This window comes from Parasteatoda tepidariorum, chromosome X1, assembly GCF_043381705.1.
Source record: "Parasteatoda tepidariorum isolate YZ-2023 chromosome X1, CAS_Ptep_4.0, whole genome shotgun sequence".
Lineage (NCBI taxonomy): Eukaryota > Metazoa > Arthropoda > Arachnida > Araneae > Theridiidae > Parasteatoda > Parasteatoda tepidariorum.
Window position 1 is genome coordinate 78,282,628 of NC_092214.1, and position 11,437 is coordinate 78,294,064.

An 11,437-nucleotide genomic window follows, 5' to 3' on the forward strand; every position below is an offset into this window, starting at 1 on the left:
AGTGCTGAAGATAATTGACACCATGAATCCTGCAGGGCTGTCCATAAACCAGTGGGAGTAAGAGGGAGTGGGGATATCTTCTGAACATCACATTGCAAGACATCCCAAATATGTTCAATAATGTTCATGTCTGGGAGTGGATCCAAGAGCACTCTTCTGAATTTAGACACTTCCGCTGACCACCAAAATCACCAGACATGAACGTTATTGAACATATTCTGGATTCAATTATCTCCAGCACTACTTCACACATTGATCGAATCCATGCCACGTCACGTTGCGGCACTTATGCGTGCTCGCGGGGGCATTACACGATATTAGGCAGGTATACCAGTTTTTTGGCTCTTCAGTGTATATTCGAGCTCTATCGCAAAATTGCCCATGAGCAGTGGCGCAACACAGACGGTCAGAGACTAGCTAAGGAGCTAAATCGTGACTGTCCCAGTGTACGTCAAAAAGAGCTTCTTAAGCTAAGCAGGAACAGTCTGAGGAAGATCATTGGTCTTCTCACTGGACACTGTATCCTTAGGAGACACCTATACGCAATGGGTATTGAATCTAATTCTCTTTGTAGAGGTTGAAGAGGAGACTTCACGACATATACTATGCGATTGTGAGGTCTATTCTGCTCAAAGATTTGAGCATTTAGGGCAACACTACATTAAGACCTAGGAACTGCAAGATGTCTGCTGAGCTTTATTTCAGCCATAAGGCTTTCTTGCTAATCATGATTGAGGGTTTGGGTACAATAGACCTCAGGTCGATGTGCCCTTCTCTCTGGAGCTGCCCATCCTCTAAATCTTATCTATCTATTGTAAATAAGTACTATTCAGGATGATGAATACTTTGGCAATTTCTGATTTTGACATTACTCTTCTGTCTACTTCCTTCAAACTTCTGAACTTCTCTTGTAAACTTTTATCGTTATGCTGGTTACAAGTAAACATTAACGATGAATAACATACGGCCAAGTAAAGTCTTACCAAACTCTTAAGTCTAAACAGAAATAAAAATTGACAAGAATGTGAATGTCACATATGTTATCTTTGAAGGAAATCATCAATTACAATGCTTCACAGAAAAAATGAATAAAGTTTTCAAAGAGTAAAATATGATAGGTGAATTCATTGAACCCTTTGAAAAAAAAAATATCAAAAGTTGAGAATGCATACAGGACACTTCCATTTCCACATTAGAATACCATATACACCAGTAACTATCAATAACAAAAAGTAACAGATATTTCACTATTTTTTTTAACATAGATAACAAAAGGACCACCTAGGTTAAGAAAAAGGGGTCCTTTCAATCTTTCTTGATTCATGATGATTTCAAGATTTTTTATGTTCATTGGGCGTGTTAATATCAAATAAAATAGTGGATTGAATAATTTCATTTAGACTTTTGTTATCTACCGATTCATTGTTAAAGAAAAAATGCGTGTTCTGAAAGTGCAGAAATGATTAACACCAGTTTTCGGAGTGATTTTCTAAAAATTAAACAAAATTTTGGTCGCTATATTGGAATGAATAGTTCTATTGGAAATTAAAATAATATTGTGTCAATAGAACAAAAAACGGGACATTAAGTTTCAGTCATTACAATGGAAGGGTCACAGTAATGGGGCTTGTAATGAAGAGTGTAGACTGTAGTACATTTTAAGTTCAACCCTTGTAGAGCTTGTGATCATATGAAATTCTTTGCAGCTAGCTTCGAAGATCTTTTCAACAAGTTTAATTAGTAAAATCAGGAGCATCAAAAGTGTTAAAATAAATTATTTCTTTTTTCCTACATTTAAAAAAGCCGCATAAAATGCATCAATTAAAAAAAAAAAAAAAACAGGGGAAATCTAAGGTAATAACAGAAGTTAATTTCAAAAGTTATGTATCTCATGTTTTCTATTTTTAGGTAAAACAAAGATGTAAATATTTTCTCATTTTAGTTTTGTGACTGTCATTTTTAAATACGTCAGAAAGAGGAGCTGCAGTAAGAGTAAACTTCTGCTATTAGCAATCAGGAAATTATTACAACTTGTATTGCCATTTGATACAGAGGCCTAGCTAGAGTTCATAGTGCTAGGTGACAAACTCAGTTTTTGCACTTTTTACCAATCAGACTTTAGGGGGCTTTTTGGAACCATTTCAATTTTTAGGTTACGTAAAATCTGAATTCCCTAATTAAATTTTACATTAAATAAAAATTTATAACTTTAAATGATGTTTTTTTCTTTTCAAATTAAACAACATTCATTCAATTCAATTTAAAAATGAAGAGTGTATGTTATTATTGCAATTTTGCTAATATAAATGTTTTAATTACATAGCTTTCTAATATATAGATTTTTATTGTTTTAAATTGAATGATAAGCCTTTGTTCTAAAGACATTTCTTAACCAATTTATGGCAAATTTGTTTAAAAAAATCAAAACCAAAATAAATAAACCTATAAGCAAAGAGAAAACTATAATAATAACAGACATAATGCCCAATTTTTTGCTAAAACAAATTAAAATTTAAAAAGTTATGGGGCTCATACTTATGAAATGAAATATGGGGTAGTTGAAAGAGAAAAATAATTTATTCTGGAATTCATATTTCATTATTTTTGGTGAATTTAGAGCCTTTGTAAATCTGTGGTTGATGACAGATGCCTCCTCTTGTTCCTCACATCATATGCCACGGAGCTCTTTATTTAAGTTCAAAATTTTGATAGCAAAGCTTACTTAGCACGAACAAACACAAAACGAAGTTTGCTGCTTTGCTAATAGGATATCATTATATTGACAAGTGCAATGGAAATATAGATAACGTAAAAATTATTGATGTATTTATGCATTATTTTGAAGGAAGACAATTAAATAAAGTTCAAATAAAAGAAGTAGACAAAATTTTTTTGAATTTTAGTGAATTTGTCATTTTATTTCTCTAACAGATATAAAATAATGTGGTGAATATTATATGAATTCATAAATGTAAGGATTTCTGGGCAGTTCAGCAATGGCATTATGCTATTAAATGACACTTTATGATAATTATTGAAAACAAAATCAAGTTTTGACATCCTGCACTATCTATAGATGGTTTTTTTAATAACCGTCATTGAACAGCTGACCCATTTTTGGAGTTTATAACTACCAATGTTTAACTACGTAGCCTAGTAATTTTGAACACAATCAAGAAGACAAGGGAACTCCTAGATCAAATATTGGGAGAAATTTGCCTTTGTGAAGGATTTTTGGATGAAACTAACCAGCATTTGTGATAGACAGAGAGGAAAATCACTAAAACCTTCTACAGTAATTACTGAGGATATTTTATGTTAGCACTGTGGTTGGTGCTGGCCGAGTGTGGAATTCGTATTGACCAGACATTGCTGGTATTCCAGCTTTGTTCACCTCATTGGGAGGCAAATGCTCTATCCCCTGAGCCACCATGGCTCTTTATAGATGGTTTGGAAAAGTTTTTATTTTCTTACTCTTGCAATCACATTTTTAGTAAGTAAAAATTTATACTTTAAATAGAAATATTTTATTTTGTTTTAATGGAAGAAAAAAGAAGCCATTGCACAATTTGTTATAAAAAACATTAACAGGAGAATAACGAACACTCTAAACATATTTCAGCTCTTTTTTATAAGATCATTGGTGCTTCTTGCAGTATAGAGCTTCAAACACATTGTTATAGGGCCATTAGCAGCATAGGTTGTCCTTACAGTATTTTATAAAAATTATACTGAATTATGTTTACTATAACTATTTTACACCTAATAAACCCTTTACAAGCAACTAAAATTAACGTTTGCAAGTTTGGTATGGTGTTAATCTGAATTTCCTATGGAGGCAGTGAAGATGTATAGGAAACTAATGAAAAGAAGAACATGTAAAGAATTTTCATTTTTATATATATGTTTTTAACAGCAACACAGTGCTAAAAAAGACAAGAAATTTTTATTTAACACTAAGAATCTATATACAGCTAATATCTTAATTGAAATCATAACAAAATATGGTAATAAAATACTTAAGAAGTGTACATTTAGATAAAAATATAGTATTATTTTTGTCATAAAATAATAAAAAAAAGTACTTGAAATAAAAAAAAATATTTATTGCTATTATCTTATTTGATAATAATTTTTTTTAATACAATAATAACTAATGTACGAACTAAGTGTAAATATATATTTAAAATGCCAACCAATGAATTTGTTCTTAAATAGAAACTGTTCAGAGATTTTCTCAATCTACCAATGACTAGAATGATGGTGTTTTCAAAATGAACACATTTACAACATAAAATTATGCAATACATATGCCTTCCATTTTATATTGCCATGCTAATCACTATCAATATGGAATGAAATGCTATTTTTATAAATTCTTTACTTGTAAGATATATCATCATCACTGAATGGGCTGTTTATTGACTTTTCCAACAACAAACAGTCTATTTGATTATCATCTAAAGTATCTGTAGTGTCAGTGCTGGCCAAGCTTTCTGAATCTGATATTTCTTCACGTTGAATTCTTAACACATCTGCAATTAAGAATTTTCGCTCAACTCCTATTTCATTTGTTATATCAAAATTGTATTTTTTATACAATGGTTTATCCTTTGCATTGACAATTAGATCTTCTTCACCCTTAGAAAGTACAGTTCCAGACTCTACATCACTGCTCTGTAAATTAAATGATATAAATAAATATATATTATAAAACATTCAACTCATTTATGACCTGATTTCTCAATATTTTAGACCTGATTTCTCAATATATTAAACATTTAAAATTATAATGATTAACCAAAATCATTATTTAAAATTAAGAAAATATTTTGTAGAAAAAATTAAAAACACTACCTCCCTCCCCGAAAAAAATAATCCATGCTTAGAAGTCTTCCTCTTTTTTTAACTCGATTTCCCAATCTAAATGATATAGCATTAAAATAGCAAGAAAGACATTTCTTGAGGAAGAAATGTAAATTTTCCCTGTGGCAAGATCTTATAACTGGTACATTTTCTACTGGAACTTTTCACCAGGAACTTATTATCTACATTCATAAATTAGATTGTGATAACTCAACTTTTAATTTGATACATTTAAAAATTTTAATATATGGACTTTTCTGTTTGAATAATTTAAACACAGTTCAAACTTCACCAAAACAGCTGATATATTATTTCGTTAAACACTTAACTCCTATATTTTATGCACTGTCCCCAAAAGTTAAGTTACTTTTTTCTGTGTCTAATTAGAAAACAAATGAACACTGAGATAAAAATTTTTGAAGAAATGTGCTCCAAACAGTTCTTTTTTATTGCCATTAAGAAATTTACACAAATTTATATATGAACCTGATCAGATATGAAGTAACACTTGTTCCAGCTCATGTAACAACTGTGGAGGAGGACTCAAAGCAGCCAAGGTAATCCCAAACATTCTTCACTCGATTCAGTTCTGGATGACAAATATTTTCATATACAGTACTCAACCTTTTATCCAATAAAAAACCACCAGGAAACCAGAAAAATGTTGCTAGGTTTTCCTGCCATTTTGAACCAGAACGATTGATGGAAAATGCGGAAATTCCTATCATCGTTGAAGTTGAGTAAAGGAAAAGGAGGATCTTTGATTTATGAGGGGGAAATGCATTACACATGCTTATTAAAAAACGGAAGATGGAAGGGTAATAAAAAAATACAATGTTATACTTTACTATGTAAATATAAAAGTAAAAATAGTGAAGGGGAATTACAATTGCAATATGAAAATGGCAAAAATACACATCTCCTTTTTAATCAATTATTATGTAAGAGTATAGTTAGCTTTACAGTATAAAACCTTTTATCTGGTTTCCAGAAAATTGAGAAAAACTTTGCTCAATTTCCTCATTTTTTAAGTAGAAATACTGAGTCATCCAGAAAGCTGAGTCGATGGAAAGGTAGGGTGATTCCTTTTCTTTCTGTTCAATCGAACGAAAAGGAGCGGCAGACTAAGGTAAAATTAAATGAACACAAAACCTTAATTAAAAACCTTCTGTAAGCAAATTATTGACTCTCCTAGATAGTTTCAACCCTTTTCTCGTCACCTAATTCTAATGAAATTTGTATGAAAATCACTGAATGTAATAAAAAATTTAATTTTCATTAACTATAATATTTAAATCATTTTTCTTTAAAAAAAAGCTGAACTCCAGAATAGACATGTTCAAACAAAACCACAATTTAACAAGATGTGCCGAGAATTTATGTTTAAAATCCCGTGATGTCATTTAAAATGTATAATATACGTAGGGGCAGGTTTGCAAACTGAAAGTCGAAAAACAGCTCTCTCTGCTTGGTAGAAAAACCAAGTACTTTACGTAAAATTTTTTAATTCCTGAAAGTCAAATGAAATGACATAATCACAGGGAAAGTGTGACTGAGCAAAGCAGAGAAAGAAATTTTCCTTAAATCAGTAGCTGCCAGATTGATCATGGGGAAGAATGGAAGAATTTCGACAATTTTTAGTTTATTATTTTTTATTCATGCTTTTTTATTGATTTTAATTTATTTTATTTTTGAAAACGAAATTTGTATCTCGTAAATGAAATAGCAGACAAGCTATTGCGTTGAGTTATTCTCCTTGGTCATTCATAAATTGGATAAAGGGTTCTTCATGTCTAGTTTTTACTCCTTATTAACCCTTCAACAACTTAATCAGAAACAAGGAAAGTGAATCACTACCAGCAATATTTCACAATTAAAGGGAGAGACATTCTTAACTAGAACCCAATTTTGTAATGTTCCACTGACAATTTTACGCATAAAATTATGATGTATCTGTCTTTTCTCTGAAGAGACTAGTCTTTTTAACAATCATGGTTCTATTTTATTATCAAATTTCCTTAGTAGTAATCAAGAAAAAACCAATGAGGGAGGGGTTCGATACACACACATATTATTAAATCTATTTCAAATGAAATTAATTTTAATTAATAACTAATTAATTTTTTTAAATTACATTTTAAACACAATTTTTTTCTTTCTTCATAAACTTCAAATTTCCTACATTTAGCTTAGAAAATATTTATACTTTAAGTAATGTTGAGAGAGATTATGAAACAAAAATAACTTTCCCAACATATGACTCTGGAAATAGTTGAAAACGATTGAGAAGCTCTCACAATTACAGTGAAAAAATGTCGAATTTTGCGAAATTGGCAACATAAATTGCTTTTAATCAAAAAATAATCCTTTAACTAAAAAATCTAAAATAGAATTGGACACTAGGCTTTGGCCATACATGATCGTTTTTGTGACCCCTAATCACATTCTTTTCCTGAAAGTAATCAATGAAAAATGACAACACTTGTCAGATGCCTAGTGTAGCAATTTATTGTGAATAAAAATATATCTATCCAGCTCCACTTTAAGTTTTAATGTAATTATTACCTTTACATAAAAAATGGGTGTCTTCATTTGAAAATTTCAAAATTTTGTCGCTGTAACTGTAACCATGAGAACTACACAATCATTTATAACATCATTCTTGAGCGCATAGATCATAATACCTATGTACAAAATTTTTAACGATATGCTCTGCAGACAGTCATATGTTGGCAAAATCATTTTTTAATCACTCTGTATATAATTTACAACTAGATAATGATGAAGTGCTAGTGTTTGAATTGATTTTGAAGAATGTCCAATGGATGTACTGAAAGACACTTATAACAGAATGCAGATAAGGTTATACATTCAAAAATCTTTGTAAATAATAATCATGTCTGTTTAAAAAAAATGTAAAACATTCCTGAGAACGCATAAACAGGGCGGTCATGGAGATAAAAGCACCTTAATTTCAGGACAAAAAATATGATTGTGACAATGAGGTCAGCATTGTGTACAGGTTGCCCTTGTCATCAACTAGCTGCCATTGGAAAAATCCTTGAATTATGGAAAATTAATTTGTTTACTGGGGTTCATGATTTCCAATGGCAGCTTGAAGCCAACTAAGCTTCAGATTGATGGTTCTGATCAATCTGAAGCTTAGTTGGCTTCAAGCTGCCATTGGAAATCATAAACCCCAGTAAACAAATTAATTTTCCATAATTCAAGGAATTTTCAAATCATACAATATGCACCCTTACAAATAGAATGAAAACAATATATGATTAAAAGGCATGTGATTAACTGATGAAGTTCATTGTTATTTCATTTTTCTACGAAGTTAACATAGTCACACTTTTCATTTCGTTTTTCTACGCAGTTAACATAGTCACACTTTTCATAAGCTTTGTTTTGTCAATATATTTCATTTAGTCATAGTTTTTTATTCAATTAAAAACAAATATTTTACAATTTAATCATTTTTTTAAGACAATTATAACTTAATTTCAATTTTTGTTCTCTCTCTTAATTAAAGAAATGAAGATATTTAATTTCTTTTTTAGATTAAACCTTTTAAAATGTTATATGCAAGCAATAAATATTTTATAACAATCAAAATATTTAGATTTCAGATAAATTACTCATGAAATTTCTTTTTAATGATATAATATTTTCTAAGTCAATGAATCAATATTAAGTGTTTTCAATAAAAACAACTTCATCATACGATTTTAAATTTTCATAAATTTTAAGCACAAACAGACTAACATTCCAGACTAACAAGAAATTATCTTAATGAAATTTAAAGATTTCAGATTAAAATTATTGATCATTTGACTTAAAAAAAAATAATTTCACTCATTATATATTTCATTATACAGTTGAACCTGTTTATCTCGAACCTCTTTATCTCGAAAACCTCTAAATCTCATACTTTCTAAGATTCCCTGCATTTATTATCTGAAATCAATGTGTTTTCCATGTTTATTTTGAAATTTTTTTCCTTCGAAACCTCTGTTTCTCGAATTTCTAATAATAGAGCACAGGTGCCAAAGCAACATATTTTTCTTTATCAGCAGAACTGGCTGACAGTGATGAATTTCAGTATATAGGGATGAACAGTTTGGGGGTGTTTCTTGGAATTTCGATCACTATCCCTGCACTTCCTTAACTAGAAAGGAATACAATGACTCTGATTGTAAGTGAGGGGTTGATTGATGAGTAGAATTGAGTGACCACCAGGGGTCAGCTTTCCCCCATAGATAAGAAAGCTGGGAATATAAATTCATTTTCATTCTGTACTGTAGACTGAAAGTTGTGATTGTTCTGTGATGACGAGTTTTTTTTTTTTACGATTTTGAATGGCAGGAGTAAAAAGAAAATTGAATGTTTTGTCCATTGACAAAGAGATGAAAATCCTAAAATTTCTTGATGAAAATCTATTAATGAAAAAGAACGAAGTTGCTGTCAAGTTTGGTATAGCAGCTAATACTCTATCAACAATAATCAAAAATCGAGAAGTAGTGGAGAAAATTTTTTTAAACAAGAAGAATGTGAAAAAAAGTAGAAAATGTACTTTTCCAGATGTGGACAATTGCGTTAAGAAATGGTTTACTCAATGCAGAATCCAAGGAATCCATATCAGTGGAAAGATGATGCAAAGAAAGGCGGAAGATTTTGCTAAAGAACTTGGACATGCTGAACATTTCAAAGGCAGCAATGGATGGCTCAAAAGTTTTAAAAAGTTTAAAAATAGCACAAACTTTGTGGGGAAAGTGCACCTGTGCCGGAAAGTGTGTGTGAAGAGTAGATAGCTCTAGTGAAAGAATATGAACCGAAGAATATTTTCAATGCAGATGAAACAGGACTATTTAATCAATGCTTGCCAGACAAAACTGCCATTTTTAAGGATGAAGAGTGCAGAGGCGGAAAGCAAAGTTCGTTTGACGTTGCTCTTAGCTGCCAATGAAGAGGGATTAGAGAAACTTCCTCCTCTCATGATAGAACATTCGGAAAAACCTAGATGCTTTGCTAAACTTAAATCTTTTCCTTTCAAGTACAGAGCCAAAAGAAAAGCTTGGATGAAAAGTGAAATATTTGGCGATTGGCTTAAATCCCTAGACAAATCTATGCGAATGAAAAAGAGAAAAATTATTGTTTTCATAGACAACTGCACTGCACATAACAATCTGCCTAACTTGAAAAATGTCACTGTAAAATATTTTCCTGCAAACACCACCTCAAAATTGCAACCAATGAATCAAGGGATAATTAGGAGTTTTAAAGTGAACTACAGAAAGCAGTTGGTACGCACATTTGTAGATGCCATCAATGAAAAAAGTTCTCTTCCAAAGATAAATGCATTGGATACTATCAAAATGACTGATTATGCATGGAGAAATGTTTCTCTGAAAACTGTTCGAAATGGTTTTAAAAAGGCTGGTTTTAGGAATAATTGTGAAGAGGATGAAGAAGAGGTCGAAGGCATCAATAAAGAAAAAGAAACTGATGACAATGAAAATGCAGTGCCAGATTTGCAAGAATGGAATACAATAAAATCGAGAATTAATGATGACATTAATTTTGAGGATTTTTTACAAGTGGACAACTGTCTGGCTATGTGCGGAACATTAACAGATGCGGAAATCATTGATAATGTAAGAGGAATATCAGATGAAGAGGAAGAAGCTGAAGATCACATTGATGAATTAAAAGTGAGTGCAAAAGAGGCAGAAAAAGCTGTAGAAATCTTACAGACTTTTTTTTTAATCCCAGAAAAACATCGGCTATGAGGGATTTGCTGCTCTTTCTAACATTAGAAGAATTATTGAAGCAAAGAACGTTAGACGTCAAAAATCTTTGAAAAATTATTTTCAGTGTTAAAGGCATGTTAAAAAATGTTATCTAAATAGATGCATGTGGTATAATTAATTTACATAAATGCCTTTATTTTATTTACATAAAGCACTTTTAATGGAATTTCTTAATTAAATTTCATTTTTAAAGGTGCCCGCCGCTAATAAAATCACTGGATAATAAAATCAGCCGCTTCATAAAATCAAATCGGCAATAACCGAATCGTTACAATATTAATACATGTTAAAAACATCCTTTAATAGAATCAATGCCGCCGCTTTTTAAAATCAAAATTTTGACTACATAAGAAATCAAAAGTGCAATATTTCAGCTTTTTTTTGTTCTTATTTATAAAATTTTATTTTTTCGAAGTTTAAAGATTTTTTTAGAAGAAGCAACAGTTACTCACAAACCTGTGAAACAGGTGTGGTTAGCACTTTCCTGCGATATACATAGTGTAAGAGTTAAGGAAAAATGTGGGTGGTAAGGAGTGAATTCATAGAAATCAATTTATCAATGTCAATTCCTTGACTTGAATGAAGTTTGGAGAAACCTATCTCACTCAAGAGGGGGTCGAATTCTTATCTTACTTTTTATTGAATGAACCATAGAAGGGAGAGAAGTTTCTTTTGTTATCTATCTTAACAGAGAACATGAATAGATTTCCAAAAACTGTCTGTGCACATGTTCCATATTATTTAAGTGTTCTATC

General features: G+C 30.8%; 1 protein-coding gene across 1 annotated transcript in view; it reads right to left on the minus strand.

Annotated features, from left to right (window-relative positions):
• Positions 1-3,927: 3,927 nt before the first annotated feature.
• The window catches only part of LOC107437027 (SH3 domain-binding protein 5-like), a gene marked incomplete in the record, with an annotated part of 46,659 nt that continues 39,149 nt past the window's right edge, over positions 3,928-11,437 (minus strand). The window contains 1 exon segment of the mRNA XM_043051886.2: positions 3,928-4,677. Within this exon segment, the coding sequence (XP_042907820.2) occupies positions 4,381-4,677 (297 nt within the window).